Source organism: Physeter macrocephalus, chromosome 20 (genome assembly GCF_002837175.3).
Source record: "Physeter macrocephalus isolate SW-GA chromosome 20, ASM283717v5, whole genome shotgun sequence".
Taxonomy (NCBI): domain Eukaryota; kingdom Metazoa; phylum Chordata; class Mammalia; order Artiodactyla; family Physeteridae; genus Physeter; species Physeter macrocephalus.
Window position 1 is genome coordinate 49,868,760 of NC_041233.1, and position 24,501 is coordinate 49,893,260.

Below are 24,501 nucleotides of genomic sequence, written 5' to 3' on the forward strand. Positions count from 1 at the left end.
GGAGGGAGGCCCGCATACCACAAATAAATAAATAAATAAATAAAAATAAAAAAATAAAGTGTGTGGCAAGATCAGAGCTGAGAGTGATGATGGGAAGGAGGTGTTGGAGGTTTGAGGAATGAGAAAAAGGTTTGAAATAGCTGTCATGGAGAGCAGGGAAGTAGATGAACTAGGGAAATGTTGAAGGACTGTCAGTGGTGTTGAGTGTCCTTTTGAGATTTGTGACATAAACTCAGTGTGTCTAGTCAGCACATTTGTGTGATTTTTCTCCTGCAGCCTTCCATTGCTCTGGGGTGCTGTTTGCCTTCTGGGTGTGAAGGGTCACGGCAAGCAGAGGAGAAAGGAATGATGTATTAAATAAGTATATTAAGAAAGGTGCTAGGCTGAATGAGTGCTGACAGACATGTCTTAGAAGTGATGATTGTGGTTTTTTTAAAAATAAATCCATGATATATGCTTGTTTTCTTGACGTTTGCCCCTTTCCTATAACAACATGACAGAGAAATTTTAATGACTGTTTGGAGCTTCTAGTTAATGAAGGTTTTAGTCATTACTTCTTATAAGCTAAAAGCACCATCTAGATGTGTTTTCATTCATTCTTATGGGACATGTTTGGTAGTAATTAAGTTTTTTTAGTATTTGAATTATTAAACTATAAAAAATGTTATTTAGTACCTTTTTCAGATCCTATAACAAAAAATCTTTATCTTGTTATTTTTTTATTGAACATGATTTGGTTGTACTTAATAATGAATTGTGGGCTTAACTGCTAATTATAACATTGTATTGGTAGGACTAAATATGTCCAAAACGTATGCAGTCATTTTATATTGTTAAACATGCTATTCTTAGACTTATGTTTATGATTTTATCCGGTCAATCCAGAGAAAGTGAAATTGTTTTTCTTTTTCTGTTTTCACTGTTATATAAAACTGATGGTAGTCATCAAACAGCCACCATGTATGTTTGTGCAGGTTGTACAGTGCACATCTCAGGGAGCATTGTCATTATAATCTCTCAGTTGTGAAATTGAGACTAGCGTTAAGTGGTAGTCCTTGGTCATCAAGTCTGGTTTTAACTATTGAAACAGATCTGTAAATATAATTAACATATAAAAGTCACCTAAATAGCTAATTCTAATTATTTCATGATTTTCTTTTGCTTACAGCCTCAAGACATTCAGAAGACAGTATTAAAGGGAATCATTAACAGCCTGTTACGAGAATGGAAAGGGTAACTGCAACTAATATTTGGCTAATCAGTATAGATGGTTAATATACACAGCTTATCCATCTTTAATATATACGTATGTGTTTTACTCTCAGAAAAGATTTTAGTTGCTACAATAAAAACATAGATCAGAATGAAATTATAAACCATTTATAACAAAGCTTTTTAACTTGAGACATGACTTCTCAGGACGGTCCACAGGTGAGCTTCAGAGGATCTGTGAATTCTTTAAAATTGTATATAAGATCTGTCATGTACAGATATATGTGCTTTACAAAAATAGGATGGGTAGTTAAATCAGTCACCTAGAATGAAATAATATGGGCATTAAATTTAGCCTTGGGCTTTCTGGTAGCAGAGCAAAATTTTTCTTATTTCTAATATAAGGAAAGTAAATTTAGCTACTGAAATATTTTTTCCTGGAACTAAATATTGAATTGTTGTGTAAGGAATAATGGACAGTGTAATTGATAATGTTTTGAACGGTGAATATGCAGAACACAAAAATATACTTTTAAAAGTACGTATGATTTAAATTGGTGTTACTTAACATTATAATTTAAATGATAGCTTCTATTAAAGCCAAATAATACCATTAAATTATAATTTAAATGTTTATATTAAGCCCAATTTGAAAATACCAAACTAGAGTTCTTAAATATAATGTTAAATGTATCCTATATATTTTAATAACATTGTTCTAATTTTCAAAGAAACTTGTGGTTTTATAAAAAATTGAGAAAAGTCAAGGTAGTATAAAAATGTAAAAGTAATATTTTGCAGTTTTTTTCTAGTCATCTTTTTAAAACAATTGAAATCATACTGTATTTTTCATGTGATTTTTAACTTAACAGTATTTTCCTAGTTTATCATTCTAGTAATACTTTTGCATTTTCTTTGAATTTTATGTTTCTGGTTGAATACATAATGCTTCATTGAAAATGAAGGGGAAAATTTGGAATGTAAAATGAACACTTAGGAGAGTGGGGAAGTCCAGTGGTCCGAAACTGCTGGGACCTCAATCCCCTCCAAGCATGCTCACACAGCTTTCTAACCCCTGCTCCTCAAATGTGTGCCGGAGACAGATTAAAATAATTTGATGCAACTTACTTATCAAAGGATCATGTGGTCTTTACCCCCAAAATCTTGTTTTATTTTGGATTTATAGTAACGACAACAATATCTACAGTTTATTGACTATCTACTGTGGGCTAGGCACCTTTCAAACGATTTTGCATGTATTTCTCATTGAATCTTCATTACAATCCTGTGAAATAGGTAATATGATTAGTTTCATTTCACACTTGAGGAAACTAATTTACAGAGAAGTAAATTGCCCAAGTTAACACAGTAAGTGCCTGAGTCAGAATTAGAACCCAGGCTGTCTGGCAAAAGGGCCTGTGATCTTAACTACAATTTCTGTACCCAGAACTGTATACTGTATTAAAATACTAGTGCATAGAACAGGAAAATGGAAATTTTCATGGTCCAGCTATAAAATGGGAAAGAAAAAAAAAAACGGACTCTCCTATCACCAGGAATTTTAATATTTATGAATTGCTTTGAGCTTTTAAAAATGTTTTCAAATATAATTTCTAAAACAAAACAGTAGTCCTACTGAGAAAATAATCTGACAATTATGTAGAATAGTATAGAAAGAAATAGTTTAGATTTCATTTAAACCTAAATAATTTAAGTAACTATTCAGTCAAGATAATTCTTCCACAGAGAACTATTACTACTAATTTAAAAATTATATATATACGTGTATATATATCAATTTCAAAATGTAATACATATGTTATATATTTATATTTCAGATGATGTGGCTTTATATCTTGTAAAGATCATCTAGTACACTTTGGGCAATGATTTATGTTTTCAGGTTTAAGTCTAGTTTTTGGCTTTTATCAAGTCAATTCTCACAGAAACATTGATAATTTTTTATTAGATGCTATAAGATTAAGCAGTCATCTCTAGTCAATTACAATTATTTCTGTTTCAGTCCACGAACAAAAGATGATCTTAGAGCATATTTTATACTTTTACAGGTAAGAAAGCAAAAACATAGTTGAAGTGTGTAATTCATATTTCAATCTATGCATGTGTAAGTGAAATGATATCAAATACTAAGTATTATTTTGAGCAACATTTTTGATACTATTTTAGATTATAATTACTTGTAACCAGAGAATTAAAGCTATAACAAATAAACAGTGGAAGGCTAAATTATCTCCAGGATTAATATTTTAACTTGCCTTCCTGCTGTGGGATTCTGGAACAAAAAGAATGGAAGCACTTTTCCTCCTCCAGTCAACTTCCTTTCTTGTAACTAGTTTTTTAAGGGACTCCAAAACTTTCTTTTATTTCCCAATTAGTGGGTTTCTAACTTTTCTGTGTATTTTCAATAAATGTTTAAACTAGAATTCTAATGGAAAAATCAAAGTGGTTGTTTATATTTGCTAAAGCAAATATGATGAACTTTTTCCTCTTGAGAGATACAGATTCATTGATACAAAAAAAAAATAAGGTCCAAACAAATGAAAAGCAATTTAATTTTTATAATTTTTTGAGAAGTAGGTTATTCCCATAGCTAGCATACTATGTTTGTATTATTCTTTACAATTTACCAAAGGTGTTCATATAAATTATTATCTCATTTAAAGATAAGAAAAAATTATATTAAATAAGATAGGATGTTTAGTTCAATATTATGTCCAATAAAAGGAAATATGGAAGATAGGGGTAGAAGAAGGAGGAGAGAGGAAACAAAAAAAGGGGAACTAGATAAGAGGTAATTGAGGGATGTAAGGAGAGGAAGGGAAGTAAAGAGGTAAGAGAGAAAGACAAAACTAGAAAAAAGAGAAAATATACCTGGAGAATAGTAAAAGCTAGAAAGTGACAACATGAAGCTCAAATTTTTAAGTGAGTGTATTGGTCAGCAGTAAGCTCTGCTCATGACATCTTGTTCTTATGAGCTATCACTTGATGAGTTTATCATCTGGGGTCACTCCCTCATTTTGAACCATCCTGACCATAAGTCAGTTTTGAAAAACACATGGTGCTCTTTTATTTTTTACAATTTTGGTTTATTGTTCAATAATACTCATTTTTCCCATGGAGCTCTGAAATATACACTGTGATGGAGTTTTAGATTTTGGAAATATAACTAGAGGTTTTGCTTGGTTTACAAGCTCTACTGTAACGCTTAAAAGTTCTCCGAAGCTATTATGTGGTTCTCCCCTTGTTCTTTGTGAAATATGCAAATAACTCATTTCACAATGGCAAAAGTTTCATTACCAGCTTTTATTTTTCTAGCATTCTCTCTCTCCTTTTTTTTTAATCAAGGAAGAACCAGGTTTTTGTTTAGTTGGATAGTAGTGATTGCCACCATTTATACCAGGCAGTGAGCTACGTGCTTTACATACAGTTTTTTTTAATACTCAAAACAACCTCCAAGATAGATATTATCATTCCCATTTTTCAGATGAGGAAGTTGAGAATCAAAGTTTAAGGAACATTCCTAAGGGCATATAATAGTAAGTGGTAGAATTAGCCCTCAGGCCCAGATCTGTCTTAATTCCAAAGCCACTGGACCATAGTGGAAATCCAAGTCTCTGTTAATTAAATAATTAAACAAATAGATTCTTGTTTTCAAGGATTTCACCTAGTATTTCATAATCTCAAATTTAGTTTTCTGAATTCGCCACTTAGCTCATTAAGCATAGTGTCTTTCCTTTTACATGTTTACAAAATTTTAACGCAATTATCTTTAATATCTTTTTCAGAATCCTCAATTTAATAACACATCTACATATGTCATCTATGCTCACTTGCTACGACAGATAGCTACCTTAGTGGAAGCTGACCATCATTTCCTAGTTCACTGGTTTAAAAAGTAAATTATTCTATGATATTAAGAACTTTTATAATCTTAAAGTTTTAAGTTTGTTAGTAACTTTATAAGAAAATATATTAAATGTTTTCAGGTCTTGAGAAATGATACTTATAATTCACAGTGCTTCAGAAGCCAATTATAAGCATATCCTTTAGTACTACATAGAGGCTACATTAAAGATCTGTTTTGTATGTAAGTAACCGTTTTGCTTGTGCCAGCTGTTGTTGAAATTTATGTCCACTGCTTTTGCATTTTATACAGCACATTCCTATCATTGATTTTTCATATATCTCAAAGATGGTGACTGGATTTGCTCGTACATTACTATTTTAATTTGTGTCTTTTTATTTCCTATGAATAACTTTTACCGTTATTTACACAATGCCTATTCCTTACCTAAAAAATCATTGTAAAACATACTAGCCATCAATATCAATTTATAAAAGTACAGTACTTTTTTTTCCACAGAACAATACTTACATTAACAATTACTTTTCCCCATGACTAATAAAAGTTAAAGAAGCTAAATATTCCCAAAATTAATTTTAAATATGGTCAATTCTTATTATTACCAATAGTTATGTTCTATAAAGCTACTGGGAACACTGAATTGGTGAACAGTGAAATACAGGGTTAGCTTCCTGTGAGCCTTTGGTCACAACATTTTTATCAACCAATCAGTACATAACCTTGCTTTATCTGTATTTCTATTTAAAGACACCTATTTGATATAAATTTTTGTTTTATTAACATTGAACTCACAGCCAACAGCACCATAACTCATGTCTGAGCAAATTTTATCTGACATAAGTACCTTCTCCATAAGGCACATCACATCCTTCTTTACTTAGGAACACTAGACAAAACTTTAGCACTATAGTTAAGGGCCGTTTTAAAACAGCAGAATCGCTAACAAAAAGCACAAGAATTTGAAAAACATGACCCCAAGTAGACTGCATAAAGGACACTTGTTTGCAGTATGAGAGCTAAAACAAGAAGGCAGAGCATGGCCTTGTTCAGCCTCGGCATAAGCAACTCCCTTTTTTGCCTCTCTGCACAGCCATGAAATGACCACGAAAGCGCCACAATTATTGAGTTGGGGATTAGAATTAAATTGTAGGGAATGGGTGAATTTGCAAATACAAAGTCTGCGAATGAGGATTGACTGAATACTAAAAGCCTTAAAAGTGAAATGTTTAATGCTAACTTTATAGTAATTTTGGTGTTTATTTCTTATTTAAGAAATGATATTCGAGGTAAGATTTTGCATCTTTTCATATTTTTGGCAATTTAAGAAATAGAATTTGGGGTAATAGTCTAAAATTTTATGTATAAAGGATGAACTTTGATCTCTAACAAATATATTGCCAAAGTAGAAAATGTGAATTTTGATTGGAATTATTTCAAAATCTTTACCAGATTATCCCAGAAGAGGTTCAAACAATTGGTAGAGAGATTGCTGCAGTTTATTTCTTTACGCCTGTTTCCTGCAAAGCCTGAAGAATTTCCACCTATATCAAAGTGTTCCTGGTGGATCCCATCAGCATCTAAAGTGTTGGCTTTACTTAGTAGGTTTTATTATTCAATCATCTTTACTTGTCTTTTGTTAAATATAAGGACATTTCCATAAGGATCTCAAAATACTATAGAGGCATTCTTACATCTTAAACCATTCCTTTGAGGAGAAGAGTTGTAGTGATTTTTTTCTATTTTGCTAATGGATTTCACAATTAATGTATAAGCATGAAAAAGCTTTATGCATTTTATTGGGCAATATTCTGTTTTCTGTCTCTCAACTGCATATGACCTGCTAAGTAGTGATTCCTAAGAATACAAGAACTTCCATTCATTCCTGCGGACCCCTAGAACACCCTGATGGGGAAATAGGATGCGTAGCTGGCCATCTGCGTACTCCCCTTACTATACTATTATAATCCCCACGATTCAAGTTTTTTTTTTTTTAGCAAGAAATTATTGGCTGCATTTTGACCGCAATTTTAAAACTACCTCTTCGTTTGGCACTACAATTGCTTAAAATAGAAATTTCTAGATAAAGCTTTCTGATGGGCATTAAAATGTTCTTCTTGGGGGCTTCCCTGGTGGCGCAGTGGTTGAGAGTCCGCCTGCCGATGCAGGGGACACGGGTTCGCATCCCGGTCCGGGAAGATTCCACATGCCGCAGAGCTGCTGGGTCCGTGAGCCATGGCCGCTGGGCCTGCGCGTCCGGGGCCTGTGCTTCGCGGCAGGAGAGGCCACAACAGTGAGAGGCCCAAGTATCGCAAGAAAAAAAAAAAAAATGTTCTTCTTCTTATTAGAATGAATCATGTACATGTTAGGAAAGATCATTATGTTAGAATTTATCTTTACAGATACTGCAAACAATTTGGTTCATCCTCCACTTATTCCTTATACTGATTTCTATAATTCTACATTGGATCATATTGATCTCATGGAAGAATACCACACCTGGCAGAGCTTTGGAAATTCTCACAGGTATGATCAAAAGCTCATCTGATTACTCACCTAAATAAAATGCTATTCAAAATAATGACTGGCTTTTAAGTTTGTGTAAATAAATTTAAATATACACATACCTTTGCATATAAACTTATAAATGTAGTTTAGATATCCAGCCTTGAAATATCATTATATTTCTTAAAGCATTTTCTTTTTCTATTACATTTTGAATTTATGGTTATGTTAATATGGTTTTGACTTGATTAGTAGCATCTTTTTAAGAAGGGAAAAGTTCTATCTTAGTATGCAGTTTCCTATATCTTCTTATTCTATGTGCCGTCACCTAGCACAGAGATCAACAAACTTTTTCTGCAAAGTACAGGATTATAAATGTTTCTGGCTCTTTGGGCTATACAGTCTCTGGTCTACCATTATAGCACGAAAAACAGCCTTAGAAAATATGTAATTGAAGGGGTGTGTCTGTGCCCCAAAAGCTTTATTCATAAGCCTAGGTTGTAGGCTGTATTTGTCCCATGGGCCATAGTGTGCCGGTGCCTGATCTAACACAGTGATCACACATGTGTGCACATATACACATACATTCACTCTTTTTCTCCCTTTTTCTGTGGATGAAGTGTTTGTCCTTTATACACAGTATTAAAAGAATGGATGTTACAGAGAAATAGCTTTATTAGAAATGATTTATTACAGTAGTATAATAGATTTTGGAAACACTTGGCCGAATTCTTTATTACCCTGCACCTTATATTCACACTTACATTTTGGATTAAACCAGCAAGACTATCCCAGACTTAATTTATTCCCAGACCACGAGATATCCTGCAGAATGCATTATTCTTAAGGAGGCTGACTAAGAAATAGGATGTGGATATAAGTAATCTAAAACCCCAGGTTACTTCATAAGTTGGTTCAAGCTCCCAGGGACCCTTTCTACCAGAATTGGCCTAAAACATAGACTAGCTTTCTGGACGTATCTCAGTCCACACCTGAACTAAGAATTCCATTTCTGGGGACCTTGGTCAGTCTGATGGATATTTTCTTGACAAAGTTTATTTTACACTTTAATGTAATTGTAATGTTGTAGACAAAACCACAGTACAGTTCCGAGAGTTATTGTGCATATTTCAGTGACATCTTTTAATGCAGAGCTCCTCTAAACACTGTGCCATAGCATTGTTGTACCAAAAATGAGTTAACAGAGGTTTGATTCTATGATCCCTTCAGCCCTTGGGAAGCCAGCCTGGACCTAGAGGGGGACCAGAGCCCCAGGGCAAGTCACATGTCTGGCCATGGGCAGCCTCATCTGTTTATCTCAGTGTGTCATACACATAGTATGGTTTGTCTACGTGCCGTGACTAGGGAAAGGCTGAGACGCACTGTTTTAAAGTACCTAAGACCAACATTATCCTACTAAGTTCATTGCACTTCTTTTTATTTCCAAATTTCTAGTTAGCACTTAGTGATTCAAAATTATTACACATTAATACTGAACAGTTTTCTTACTGCTTTTTAACAGTTCCATCCCAAGGGGAAAGCCATTTCATTTTCAGTTCACACTTGGGCTCTTTCCTTTTTCCTCATAATCCCTATGTTGCACAGTGGTCACAGATGCACTGCTTGACTGTCCTCAGTGCTTCCAACTGTAACTGATGGATTCATTACAGCCACTTCTGGTGGGAGTCTAACTCCTGAAGTGTCATGGCTACGATACTAGTTCTCTCTAAGTGCATTTCTCTGTGTGGTTTGTGGCTCTTTTATATAACATAGAATGAGCTCTGACCCAAGAAAGAAGTTATTTTCATAACTTTTGATCGTATGTTGTATTTTTAGAAATACATACCATTTCATCTTACTACATCATTAAATACAGTGCTAAGCAACACACCTTTTTCTAACTTTTATTTTATTGCTCTTAAATTTACTACTTTTCCTACCATAGTTATTGCTAGATTTCCTCATTTCTGAAGCTCATGCATCAGAAATATCCATATAGTAATGGATTCTTATATTAATTTCTGCACATGAATTTTCTGTCCTAAATCCTTCATCAGCACTTCTGCCTCCTGGTTCTGCTGTTGCCCGTATTTTTCCCAGGTAATGATATACAAGTGACTATCTAAACTGAAATTATTTGTACAAACAATATAAGCAGTTAGCACATATTTCAGAACATTAGGCGTAGCTTCCTCTAGAGAGTAAAGGCACTGCACATCTAATAATGAGCATACTTCACAGGGCTGTGGGGATTCAAAGAAGTGATGCACATAAAATCATTTTGTGAATGGTAAAACACAATACAAAAGTAATGTTTAATATTGTTAGAAGGGGTACCTTAGATTCCCTTAGTATAATTTTGCTAAAAATACACCATTTTGCTTTTTCTGTTTTCACTTGTTGAGCAGGTTTTCCTTCTGTCAGTACCCATTCGTTATTTCTATAGCTGCAAAAAAAATCATTATTCAAAGAGACTCAGAGCAACAGATGATAAGCATCGCAAGGGTAAGCCAGCTATGAAAACATTTATGCTGACTATAATCAATATATAGTAAATAATTTAACAAATAAGTCAAATGTCTTGTGAATTGTTCTAGCATAATCAGGAAATGTTAAAAGTAAAATTCATATCATACTCCCTCAAAAAGTACTTAAACCTGTTCATGATATGGGGAAAAGATACCCCTCATCAACTTCTCATTATATTATAAATATAGCATGGAGATTAAATGCCTCTCACAGATCCAAAGTACTCGGAACTTGTTGGACATCATTTTGTAGATAACATCCTCCAGGGTCACTAGCAGAGCACTGGTGAGAAAGAACTGCAGTGAGGACAAGGAAAGGAGTGTCCTTAAGAGCAAACTACTCAAACCACTGACACATTTTCTAGATTTTATGAAAGTCAAGTAGAAACAACTGAAAAATTAAAAAATGTAACAAAAAGTATAGTCTTGAAAAACTGAGAAAATATGTCCAAAGAAGGTGAGAGATGTTTAGTGATCCTTAGGGAACCAAAATGCATGGAGGCCCGTTGAAACTGGGGTAGCAGTCAGGCTTGCTTTAGACAAGTTAATGGAGCAGGATGAAGTCCATCTCTGGGCCCGTCCTGTCCACAGCCTACCATGGTTTCAGCACAGCACAGTAAAGTTAGGTACTTTAATATATATCAGATTGACTGAGCTTTTTTTTTTTAGGTGAGAGCTCTAGACTATACATTTAAACGCTCATATATTTTGAGTATCTGCTTTTGTGGCATGATTACTTGCAACTTTAAAACTTAGAGGGAAGGTTTGGCTGTAGCCTTCTTAAAATAAAGAGACCCAAGACAGACCCATAGAGTAAAAGGAAATGGTTTCTGTGTCTTGTCCAAGAATATAAAAAGAATCCTAATGCATAAATTGTAATACTTCAAAATACCATAAAAATAAGAATTGTTTATTCTTCAGTAATTCACCAGAAGGTGAGTGTTTTTTCCTGTCACAGAGCGGGACAAAAGATTCGAGTGACTAGTGACATCCCAGAGTCAGTTTACACTGGGTATTGGAATATTACAAGAAATGTTATTGCCTATGTGTACCAAAGGAGTAACATAGCCACATTACCCTGCTGAAAAGTAGATTTCAACGGGTTTATTTAGCACCAGAATTATTACCTAATCTTGGGTAGATACTGGCTCAAAGATTAGTCTACATAGCTTGTCATTTTGACATTTTCGGTTAGTTGCATTTATGCAATTTCATGTGCCTTTTTAGTGCTTTTTCTTTTAACCTTGGGCTATGATTTTCTTCTATTTATAAGGGAAGAATCCAAAGAGCTAGAAGTTTATCTAAGTTCCTCTGAGCAGTCTTCTGCTGTGTCACTCACACTTAAATTATTAAATAATCTTTTAACTTTTCTTCCAATTGAAAGGAGAGTGGCAGCTGTAGACTGTGTCCCAGGCTGTCTTCCACAGGGCATGGGCACAAATGAGTAGCAATTGAAGAGTCAAGTGGCATTATCGGTTATGGGTGTTTCCCAGCATTTTAACTTGTAAACTGCCATACCACTTGGAATTAATGACTGGTAACTATTTTGACACAAGGACAGCCTTATAAGTAGTAAATGCAAGCAAGAGCTTATATAGTATACTTTAAAGTTGCAAAAGAGATTCCCCAGCCTAAAAATAACTTCCTCATCAGACTATGTCTAAAATTCTACCATTGTTGGTTATTTCTTTCATTTGAAACACTTTCTATTCAATATGAATTCCTGATGGGAGGAGTAGCCACTAAGCCTTGTCTTTCATTAGCATCCTAATTTAAATTTGTGTGTTGTATATTTCCAGTGTGACAGCTTCCCAGGAGCTAGACTGGGAACAGAAGATAGTAAAGGGTTGGAAAACAGATCCATGACACAGCATACTATCCCGGAAATATAGATCTCTTTGAGCACAAAAGAGAGGACACAGAGAAGGAATAAAAACTACTAAAATCCTTTAGAACTGAATATTGGAGAGATGAGGAAGGGCTCTGAATTAGTGTATTATTATAGTAATCTACAAAATCATGAAAGTAGTCTTATATAGATTTGGGGTATTAAAATTTTACCTAGTAAGCAAATTGCTGCATGTATTTAAAATGTCTGAAGTGTTCATCTTTAATCTGTACAATAATTCATTTTCTTTGCTACCAAAGAGGATGAGGTAGTCTGAAAAAGGTTTAGATAAATTAAATATACAAGCATGATATTTATATATTCCTTATATTTTTTAAATCATATTTCCACCACTCAAGCATAACTATTGTTAACATTTTAGGAAATTTTCTTTTGATAGTTTTTACCTATATTATCTTTAAAAGGCAGCAGAGTTGAAACAATATTGTGTATACAATTTTGCTTCCCCGCTTTTTTTTCAGTTGTATATTCCCTAAACATTTTCCATGTTATTTACATAGTTTTTATGACCATCATTTTTGATAGCTGTATTATATTCTATTAGAGAGATACATACTTAAGATATTTCTGAAGTTTTGCTCTTATAGATAATGCTGTGATGAACATCTCACTGTATAAAATATTTTCTGTGTTTAGAATTCCCAGAAGTGGAATTACTGGGACAAAGGATTATGAACATTGTTAATGGCTTCTGAAATACGTTGAAAATTACTTTCTAAAAGTAGACTAATTGTGCTTTTAGAGTAAATCCAGTATCTAAAAAAGCTTAAGCCATGTTTATCGTCAGAAGTATATACCGTAATTCCAATGTTCCCGCTTTGTTTGTATTTACTAAACAGAAAACTTTGCTATTTAAGAGATGAGACATATGGAAACAGTAATGCAACATTATTTTACTAAAGAAGATGAATTATTTTAGATCCTCCATTTTGGATCCCCTTCGGTTATCATTGTCCCCAAATGAAATAATTGTAGGGCATTTTCATAAATCAAAATTTGTATAATTGAGTTTATGAAATTGTTTATGAGAGATGGCAAAGAGAAGAATATAAGGGATTTTTACTAAAGTGTTTAAATGTTTTAAATGAGATTATAGTTTAAGTATAAATGAAAATGTTTGCTTTCTTTTTTAATTAGCAAAGTCTGGTGGATAAAGTATCTCGAAGACAGAGACCTGATATGAATATGTTATTTCTAAATATGAAAGTAAGGCGGACACATCTGGTCAGCGATTCTCTTGATGAGGTATTGATCATTTATTCCAGAATAGTATTATTTGATTAAAGCTTTAAATAAATTTGATAATATGGCTTATTACTAAAATCTTAGTAAGCTATCTTTTGTTTCTGTATGCCAGTTGTGTGCTTGCTAATATTTTGATACCATAGTTAAAAACAGTTCTGTATTCACAATTAAGCCTTATGTTCATTTTTATATGTTTATTAGTGGCTTGTTGTTAAATCTTCAGAAAAGAATTTCATATAGAACACTTAAATGTATGTTTCTGAATATATATAACTTAGATTCTAGACCACCTTTGTTAACCGGTTGGGTGTGTAACAAGTCATTTTAACTTCTCCAGACCTCAGATTCTCAGATTACTCATCTAGAAGTCTGATCTACAAGGACACCTTGGGTCTGTTTAGGGTCAAACATACTTTGATTGTATGTATATGTATTGTAGAGCTTCATGCATGTACAGTTCTTTAGCCAGATCTTCATGTGGCTATTATAAGATAATATTTGATTTAGTTATGTGATTTTTTTAAAGTTTAGCATTGAAGGCAAGTTAAAAGGCAATGAACTACTTTGTACTGTATTCTGCTAAATTAAAATCTTGGAGACAGTATGGTGCTGGGAGACAGTAACCTTGGGCAAGCTACCTGAGCTTTCTAATTCTGTTCCTTGATCTCTACAACAAACATTACACACCTGACTAATACAGTGTTGGGAGATGGATGGATGGATGGATGGATGGATGGAGTTCTGTGACATTGTAAATAAGATAATACATATTCCAAAATTTAAAAAGTTAATTTCCTTTTTACTGCCCTTTGTTCTCCTCTACTTTATAATTTCTTCAAATAGTTAACCCGGAAAAGAGCAGACTTGAAAAAGAAGTTGAAAGTTACGTTTGTAGGGGAAGCTGGTTTGGATATGGGTGGCTTGACTAAAGAATGGTTCCTTCTTCTAATTCGCCAAATTTTTCATCCAGATTATGGTGAGTAGTTAATTTTTATGAAAGTGTTTTCTCCCTAATTGTTAGATTCAAGTAGTCACTCTTTTTTTTTTTTTTTTTTTTTTTTTTTGGTACGCGGGCCTCTCACTGTTGTGGCCTCTCCCGTTGCGGAGCACAGGCTCCGGACACACAGGCTCAGCGGCCATGGCTCACGGGCCTAGCCACTCCGCGGCATGTGGGATCTTCCCGGACTGGGGCACGAACCCATGTCCCCTGCATCGGCAGGCGGACTCGCAACCACTGCGCCACTAGGGAAGCCCGTCACTCTTATTTTTAATCTACCCTATGATTTTACAGATTTTTTTGTCAACCATAAATGTTGAATGATTTTTTTTTTTTTTTTTTTTTTTTTTTTTTTGCAGTAGGGGGCCCTCCCATTGCGGTGCCCTCTCCCTCTCCCGTTGCGGAGCACAGGCTCCGGACGCGCAGGCTCAGCAGCCATGGCTCACGGGCCCAGCCGCTCCGCGGCATGTGGGATCTTTCCGGACCGGGGCACGAACCCATGTCCTCTGCTTCGGCAGGCGGACTCTCAACCACTGCGCCACCAGGGAAGCCCTGTTGAATGAATTTTTAAAGACTGTTAGTTACATTTTTTAAACTGACCAAATTGATGAACATAATATATTCATTTTCTTACCGGGAATCCTACACAAGATGTATTTGCAAGGAAGCATCCACATGTTTTCTGACTAAGCCAAATGCATGAAAATTTGTCACTGAAATAAAAAGAACATTCGAAATTAAAAAACAACTGTAGTTTGCTCTTTACTAATATTCAAAGTCTCTTTCATTAAAAAATGAGCCATTTTAATAAATAAGAATCATTAAATAAACCTTTGAATTAGATTTTATTTAGAGAAAACACCTATATAATCCTTAGTATCATTAAATGTTTTTCTTCAAAAGAGAGTTTTAAGTGTTTTTCTTATTCTTTATTTTTCTTAATTTGGTATATATGTATATATAGCATCTCTCTGGTAATGGGAAATAGAGATGACAGAGATAAATTGAAATCTCCAGATAATGCTCAATATTAATTTTGATCATAACTTATAAAGTATAAAACTATAGTTTTTATAAATCAACTGATTAATTTAGTTTCTGTCTTTTTACCCTGTTTCTACCCTTGGTTCAGGATACCAGTGAACAATAAGTGCTCTTGCAAGTTCTTTGGACATGTATTTGATACATTTTAACATGAAAGGTAGTTTGTAACAGAACTATTGCTGTAATGTTTTGCTTCTAATAGATGAGATGCCATGTACATGTTTACCGCTCTGATTTTTTTTAATCAATCATATTGATGAAATTATGCTTCTATTTTCCAGGCATGTTTACGTATCATAAGGATTCATACTGCCATTGGTTTAGCAGCTTTAAATGTGATAACTATTCTGAATTCCGATTGGTTGGAATTGTATCCTTTAAACTTTCCACTAGGAGGTGCTAGTAGACTAGAGATTTTTAAGAATTTTATCTGAATTTTGGAAAACTGTTAATAAGCATTTTATTCAGATTAAACATTCTTGTCAAATTACTAGTAGATTTTTCAGTAATCTTTATTATTTTGTAATATTACAGCTATTAATATCAGCAGATTTAGTTAATTGGAGGAGTGACTGAATTATTCACACTTTTCTCTGAAAACCTTATCTCAAAATAAATATTATTTCCTATTTCATATATAACCTAAATTATCAGAAATTTAAGACATTTTTTAAAAGTCATAGTATCTTTCCTATTCATAATGAACTATTTTTCTGTTAGTTCTTTCACTTTGTGCTTATTTCACCCAGTTTTCTAAATTGAAAGTATGGAAATTAAGTCTAACTCTTAACGTGGCCTCAAATCCTGGGACATTCATAAAAAATTAAAAGATGAATGGAATGGGAACATTTAAAGCATACGGCATTATTTTATAGTGTTTTTTAAAATTATATAAATTTCTATGCCATCCTCTGATCCCTATCAGGTGTGTTGGAGAGGGCATTCCTGCATTGGGTGGGAGATTGGACAGGATGCCTTCTGAATTCATTTTTAAATTCTAAAAAATATAATTGTGGAAGAAAGGAGGGAAGAATAAATAAATAAGCAAACACTGGAGATACATAGGTTAAAAGAAGGAAAAAAAAAAACTACCTTTAAGAAGCTTACCATCTAGACAGACAGATGACCACCAATGCAGGGTAGTCTGTTCTCAGAGTCAAATGACCATTTGGCATTAAGTGCTGAAGAGTTCTAAGAAGGAAACGATTCAGTGTATTCCTCCCAAATTTTAAAATGGAACCAATATATTTGATTAACACAGGACTGGAGAGAGTAGGACATAGACTGGGAGAAAGGCTGGGGACAGGTCAGCGTTGTGCTGGCCCTGTTACAGAGCAACGTGGAGGTCCACTTGATGGGAGCAGAAGGCGCTCCGAGAGTTATGGAAGGTGCTGGCAAAAGAAGAATTAAGAGCCAATTGATGGAGGGCTTTGAATGTCTGTCTTTCTTGCATTTGTTGGAGTAAATCCTGAAGAATGGATGTAAAAATTGAGAGGCTGGATGGAAGAAAAGGTAGTGAGGAAAACCACACCTTGTGATGGTAAACTTAACTTAATCGAAATTTTGTATGTGTTGTCATATCTAACGGTCCAAAGTGCTAAGCCCACAGTAAGGAACGTTTAACAATTATTAGATTCCTGCTTTTACTCTCATCTCCAGTAGTCACCTGTTGAATATTTCGACGTCATTGAAGGCCTGAGTCATTGATGCTTCTTACCACACTAGGAGCTATTTGAATTTCCTGATAAATATGTTTGCCATTACTTTACATTCTTATCATGGCTTAGATTTGGCTGATACTTTGAATTTCTAATATTTGTAATAAAGTATCAGCTCTTATACCACATTTTTAGAGTGGTGTATGTAATATTGTGAATTTGCTTTTTGTGTGTGTGTGTTTTTGTTTTTGTTTTTGCAGTAGGCATTAGTTTCTATTCAATCATTACCCAAAAGAGCATATTAAGTGTATTTACATGTTGTATATTACAAGTTAAACAATTAATCTAAAATTAAATTATAGCCACTATTATCTCATTATTATGTGTATTTATCTCACACACAAAAAAAACACTAGAGAAAGTAAGATTGATGCCCTAAACAGCATGATAATATATACAAAAATGTGGGATGACAGTGGATTGTGATCACGTAAGTGGTTGAGAGATCTGTCAAAGGTGAGGAGAACAAAAAATCAGGAAGTAACAGGTATGATGATTTAGAAAATATAGTTGGTTCCATACATAGTTCCAGTTTCTAAATTTCAGTACCAAAGATTTATTGCTCTAGTAGTTCTCACAGTATTGTATTTCTAATATGATTATTTTTAAATATTAAGGCCTTGGAGTTTACAAGAAGTGTTACAGTAAAACCTATAGAAATAATTATAAAATGTTTTGAAAATTGCATGAAGAGCCATAATCTAACAGATTTTTAGGAGTAGAATTACCAAAGGGGCACTGGAACTAAGGGTAGGGGAGACATAATATAGTGCAGGGTTTTCAAAGTCTGCTCTGTTTGCACCACATGACACTTCAGTGGCTCCAGCAGAATTCCCACATCCCCACCCCTGCTTCAACCAGAGCAACTTGATTTAGTACGAAATGCAGCATGATTCTTCTGCATATGGAAGTGCCCTGAAGCAGATCCTATGAACCTACTTCCTCATCTGTTAAAAACCTTCCTTCAGGATTATAATTTTTTTTGTAATTTTTAATGAAAAATGCTTAGAACTTGTCACTATAGTAGATGATCATAAATGGTAACTACAGTAGTATCATGCTTATTACTATTATCACAATTACAGCCATATATTAGAACTTAACTTCAGTATCTTTACCCTAGAACACATTGCTCAGTCTCTGTTGACATGGTTACCTGTAAAATCACATATCTATTCCTTAAATTATTATTAGCCTTCATTCTGCCTTAGCAAATTAAAATATTGGCTATCTTCTAATCTTCTAAATTGTTTTCAATAATTTATCCAGCCCGTATATTTAGATTTCCTTTTAAGTCAATAAAATTTGACTTCCTTAAGCACTTTATATTATAATGTTTATTTGACAGTTGAAATATTATGAAATTTGATCTAAAACACCTTTTTTAGCAAATGGATAAATTACATTCTGCTGTATAACTGATAAACAAAATACAATTGGGCAAAGTTTATAAATATAACATCTGTAGCTTTTTAACTTTAACACTTTGAGTAAACTCCAAGTAATAAGTCTTTCAAGTATTACTATGGCAGATTAATTGTCCTGTTAGCTTATGAGTAGTGCATGTGTATGTAGACATCTGTGTGTGTGTATCCATAGGCCTACTCAATACAGCTCTCTCTACATAGCCTGTATTTAGTTTTAAAATAGCCAAAATGATCACCAAAATCAATGGTGTTGTTCTGCAGTGAGTTCTGAATAAATTGCCGATGCTTATGAAATCACCTACATCTTTGTTTAAATTTAGAAAGTTTTCTTATATGTTAAATACTTTATAGAAATGTATGAAATTGCTATCTATTGTGATCTTAGATAAACTTTTCTAGGGAAATCATTAAATACTCTCACCTGAACCTCTCCTTTTTACATGATTTTTGGTAATTGTCAATATATTATGGAAAATAAAGGGAAAATAAATGAAAGGAAAGAGGAAGTATGTGGGATTAATTAGAAAGTCAGTGTTAGATCTGAAAGAAGTATGCAAGAAATAGACTAATGCATAATTCAAAACTCATTTGTTGTCATGGATTTTATGTTAATGCTTAACATTTAGTATGCATAGCTTATGGGACTAGCTGTTTATAACAGCATTACTTTGGATATTCGTTTCCCCCCCTGCTGCTACAAGAAATTATTGAGCCCTCCCATCGTTCCTAATGACCAAAGTATGCCAGTAGGCATCTGCAGTGTTACCACTGATGACCTGTGTCAAATTATGCCTGTAAGTATAAAGTCGTTTAGCATCTTATCCCGTAATTCTAGATCATCTCTCTTCTACTGCAGTCTCTCTCCTCCTAACGCTATTCTTATGTTTAAATATGGTTTCCATCTACTTTTGTAACCCATCTCCTTTTTTGTCTAATTTTCTCCTTCCTTATAGAGACACATAACCCACTTTGCAGCACTTCTAAGTTCCTCTAACATAGTAGAACAGGCTTTGAGTCGGGGCAGAGATTTGAATCCAGCCTCTGGCACATATTAGCTCTGTGAATTTGGATAAGTTGTTTATGTTTCTGAGCTCTAATTTCCTTATGTGAACAATGGGATAGTAAAACTTCCATACTGGGAAGATTACATGAGATAATAAAGTACTTAGTACTTGATCGCTTCTGTGGATTCTTATTAACGTGTCACTATGCAATATCGTTAACAACATCTGCAACACCATCCCTGAATAAAATTAATGAATTTCACAGGCCTGTCTCTGATAACATTCCTCAGTTCAGAAATTAGATTTCCAATCATCAAGTTTAATCCAGTGTTAAAATTTAGTAGAAGAATGGATAGTATACGCATCATCCTGAAAATCCCCTACAGTAATAATGCTTTTTACAGCTGGGTTTTGATAGCCATTGGTCAGCAGAGAATTCCCCATAATATTCTTAGTTAAGTACCTGCATGTGGATTAAGGGCCTGTTTAAATATCTCTGTGTTTGAATGGTCATATGAGTTTGGTGTAGGGTTGGAACCTTCCTATCACAGTTGAGAAACCTCTCCAGAACATGTGACTAATTAGAAAACCATTCTTCATGTGATATCAGACACATTTTTGGAAGTTGGTTTGGATTCTTTCAGATTAAGAGCCTAAATCTGTATTTTTATAAGACTCAGTAGTTGGAAAAAATTGCAAAAGGTATAGAGCAGACTCTACTTAAGAAACTGAAAGATTTGCCCTTTATAGTCTTATATTTTGGTCATACACTACCTATGAACCCTGGACGATTCAATTAATTTCATTATTTGTGTAACAGTAGGAGTTATTGTTCTATCTATACACTGATATATATATATACTAGTTAGTATATAATATATATATATAATGGCTGAGCTACCTTCTCATTTAGATTTCTGTGATTTTTTAGTCCCATATATGCAGTTTTTGTCAGATCTTTTACCAATAAATTTCCTAATTTTATTACTGGTTTTTACCAATAAATTGTCTAATTTTATGATTAAAGCTATTTGAATTTGACTCATTTAGATCCAGGTTTTTTTAGTTAATAATAATGGATATGTTATGAATGACTATACCAATACATTGTTTTATATTATGGAGCTGAAGATGATTCTGAGTTAATTTCATATTCTTATATTGCCTCTTTAATAGTGAATCAAGATTGTGCATATACTATGAGATCAACTGTAGAAAAAACTGAGTCTCTATGCATGCATGAATAAATATTGAAAGGAAGCAAGAAAACTGCCGTATTATGATAGTGGAATGTGGGGAATTTTTTTTAATTTAAAAATGGATTATCGAATTATTAATGGCATCTATTAAAAATTAACACCTAATTCCCATTTCATATATGGTAAAATATATCTATAAAAAAGTTCTAAGTGGTTTTTTATTCAGTACTTTGTTTACCATTTGTATTTGTACACTATGTGTTTTAAGAAGAGTAAACAGGAAAGCAAAGAGAAACCTATAGTGATACATTTCTTAATTTAAACACAGTATCTGTGAATAAGGACAAAAACATACAGAAAGTAAGCAAAATATTCAATGATGGAGCCTTCAATAAATATAGTGTTAATAGGCCAGTGCTTTTCGATGACCATGTTAATGAAAACTCCATTGGTTTTATAGAGACGGATCCATGACTCAAAGCATCAGAACTGTCCAGCAGCACCAACAAATCTTCCCCACATAGCCTTGTGAAAATTACCCTTGAGGGTTTTAGTTGAGAATGGAGGAGAGGCTAAGTGTAACCTTGAATCAGGAACTGCAATAGCTCTTTTCTTTTTGCTTAAGTCACTCTCAAATATGCTCTATTAAATAATACCAGGGTATTCAAACAGTATGTAAAACCAGTAGTCTCTATCTTCACACACTCTTAATTTTACATTTACAAAATTACAAAGATGTTGAACTATATGGGTAATTAATATTTTAGAGATAACATATTACAGTTAAGAGTCTAAGTACAGATAAACAACAACAACAAATCAACAGAAATTGGGTTTTGAAAATACAAAGGCTGGGAATAAAAGGCGCTACAGTCCTGAATAAAGCAGATCTGAGTATATAACTTTACTACCTAATTGACTTTGTTTTTATCATTAAAAATTTAATCTTTGAAAGAAGATGGTAAATATTTTCCATTAGATTCATCTACTAGTCCTTTGACTTGTTTAAAAAACTGCAAATCTCCCAATTATAATTTTCAGCATCCATAATTTTATTAATAATTGAAACAAATGATGAAAATCATATCAGAACCTATGCCAGCCTAGATTTGTTTAAAAATTTCTTATTTTAATGGAATGGAAATTTTAATATGCGAAGTGTGTAAGATCATTCTAACCATGCTGTTCCTTATCTTTTCTACTAATATTTAAAATAAATTAAAACTTTTTTTTCATAAAACCTGAAATTTTTAAAAATACTGGCTTGGTTTTTCTATTTTTCAATCTCTGTTCAGGGAAATCATGAGTTACAATGTAGGAAAATATTTCCTCCAGTGTTCTCAAGTTGTTCTTGGGAGAGGAAGGCACTGTAACTGAATGTAAAAACCACTTAACATGTATGAACTGTGTATTTTTATGTTTAAAAGATGAATCCTAAAACATTAACAGAGTTTTTAAAGAATATAAACTGATGTTTAGATTTTATATAAATATATGATTATATTCTATCTGTAACAGTGATGTTACAGATGGCAGTGAATTATGATGGAAACTGTGCTCTTAGCTCACTGAATAAGAATAGACCCCAGAATTATGCCTCTGTGGGTATAACTGGGTATTTTCCTTTATGTGACCTTTTCCAATAAATTTTTCCAAGCCTTTTACATGGTAGAAATCATTAACCAGCATTTTGTGCCCTGGAAAAAAATATATCAAATATTATCATTATTTCAAAGTCTGAGTTTATCTACTCTATCTCACATGTAACTGAACTGTAGTAGATCTGCTTAACTATTTTGGGTAGTACTATTTGATTTAAAAACACAGATAACATATTTCTCTTTATAGGAGTTGGCCCATGGATTAAGTGAACTCCTGTCATATGAAGGCAATGTTGAAGAAGATTTCTATTCAACATTTCAGGTATCCTTAAGGGCAAATAGCTTTCTGTTAACCAGGTATTTCATATGTGAAAAATACCCTTTGATACCATACACCCATCATTAGCAAAGATGAACAAGGACTGATCAGTACATACCACCCCCTATCTTAAAGGATCTTAACCTGATAAAGTAGAGATAAAGAAGCAGACACATATAGGTGAGCAGTAAAGGAAAGTGCTTAAAGAACGTCAGCAAGGGTGAGGGTACTCTGCCAGGCAGCTGGCCTATGCCATTGACTCAGTTACTTTCTCAGAGCTTTTCAGCTTCTAAAAACAAGCCTCTTCTGTCGCTTCAATGCAAGAAGTTAGAAGCAGACGCTAGTCAATCAGACCAAAACTCTCTCATTTCCACTCCCCTGACAATAATCAGGAGGTGGAAATTATAGTAATCCACATGGCTCCAAAGACCTGAGTGCTTCCTTAAATGCCCGCGCAAATTTTGTTAACATCAGTAAAGTATTTAACTGTATTCAAGAGGGTTAAGACCCTACTTTTTTACCCCAAAATGCTTTCATGACTCTATTCTTAATGCAAATATCACAAAAGCCTAGCCATTCTGTAGTTTGTATATTTAGAAGAGGGGGGAAAAGTTTTCTTTTTAAATTTTACAAACCTGTTCAATGAAGTCTGTTAACATATCAGCCATACGAATAAATATGCTGTGTTGGAATCTCCCATCAGGTGTTTCAAGAAGAATTCGGAATAATTAAGTCCTATAATTTAAAGCCAGGTGGTGATAAAATTCCAGTTACCAATCAAAATAGGAAAGGTAAGTTAAAACACGATTTATTAATTAAAGCACATTAGTGTTTGCCATTTACTTTTACTATTTAACAGATATAAAATTGTTTTCCAGAATATGTACAGCTTTATATTGACTTTCTTCTCAACAAATCCATCTATAAGCAGTTTGCTGCATTTTATTATGGATTTCATAGTGTGTGTGCTTCAAATGCCCTAATGGTGAGTTTAAAACTTCATGCTTTCAGTTAGGTTTTGTAATACTATGATATTGACAAATAATTCCTTAAATATTTTAGTAGATAGGCTTTTTTTTTGTTTTTTTTGTTTTGTTTTTTTTTGTAGATAGGCTTTTAAAATTAAAAAAAAAGTTTTCTAGTTTTTTTTTTCTTGAGGAAAATAATAAAGATTTTTTTAACATCTTTATTGGAGTATAATTGCTTTACAAAGGTGTGTTAGTTTTTGCTTTATAACAAAGTGAATCAGCTACACATATACATATATCCCCATATCTCCTCCCTCTTGCGTCTCCCTCCCACCCTCCCTATCCCACCCCTCTAGGTGGTCACAAAGCAACGAGCTGATCTCCCTGTGCTATGCGGCTGCTTCCCACTAGCTATCTATTTTACCTTTGGTAGTGTATATATGTCCACGCCACTCTCTCACTTTGTCCCAGTTTACCCGTCCCCCTCCCCACGTCCTCAAGTCCATTCTCTACGTCTGCATCTTTATTCCTGCCTTGCCTCTAGGTTCTTCAGAACCATTTTTTTTCTTTTTTTAGATTCCATATATATGTGTTAGCAATATGGTATTTGTTTTTCTCTTTCTGACTTACTTCACTCTGTATGACAGTCTGTAGGTCCATCCACCTCACTACAAATAACTCAGTTTCATTTCTTTTTATGGCTGAGTAATATTCCATTGTATATATGTGCCACATCTTCTTTATCCATTCATCTGTTGATGGACACTTAGGTTGCTTCCATGTCCTGACTATTGTAAATAGAGCTGCAATGAACATTGTGGTAAATGACTCTTTGAATTACGGTTTTTTCAAGGTATATGCCCAGTAGTGGGATTCCTGGGTCGTATGGTAGTTCTATTTGTAGATTTTTAAGGAACCTCCATACTGTTCTCCATAGTGGCT

The 24,501-nt window shown here is 33.6% G+C and overlaps 1 protein-coding gene across 11 annotated transcripts in view; it reads left to right on the forward strand.

Annotated features, from left to right (window-relative positions):
- Positions 1–24,501, forward strand: part of HECTD2 (HECT domain E3 ubiquitin protein ligase 2) — a 75,667-nt gene that overhangs the window by 39,890 nt on the left and 11,276 nt on the right. For 3 of the 11 annotated variants that reach the window (XM_024121353.3, XM_028481107.1, XM_055080865.1), the window contains 13 exons: positions 1,169–1,233; positions 3,236–3,281; positions 5,019–5,128; positions 6,548–6,696; positions 7,498–7,621; positions 10,009–10,105; positions 13,175–13,282; positions 14,126–14,258; positions 15,605–15,693; positions 19,104–19,262; positions 22,520–22,594; positions 23,295–23,382; positions 23,470–23,576. In XM_024121353.3, coding sequence (XP_023977121.1) covers positions 1,169–1,233; positions 3,236–3,281; positions 5,019–5,128; positions 6,548–6,696; positions 7,498–7,621; positions 10,009–10,105; positions 13,175–13,282; positions 14,126–14,258; positions 15,605–15,693; positions 19,104–19,262; positions 22,520–22,594; positions 23,295–23,382; positions 23,470–23,576 — 1,350 coding nt within the window. Of the gene's footprint in view, positions 1–1,168; positions 1,234–3,235; positions 3,282–5,018; positions 5,129–6,547; positions 6,697–7,497; positions 7,622–10,008; positions 10,106–13,174; positions 13,283–14,125; positions 14,259–15,411; positions 15,481–15,604; positions 15,694–16,584; positions 18,371–19,094; positions 19,263–22,519; positions 22,595–23,294; positions 23,383–23,469; positions 23,577–24,501 lie in introns of those variants that run through there. The other 8 variants (XM_024121354.3, XR_008616086.1, XR_003677449.1 and 5 more) reach the window with 8 other exon arrangements.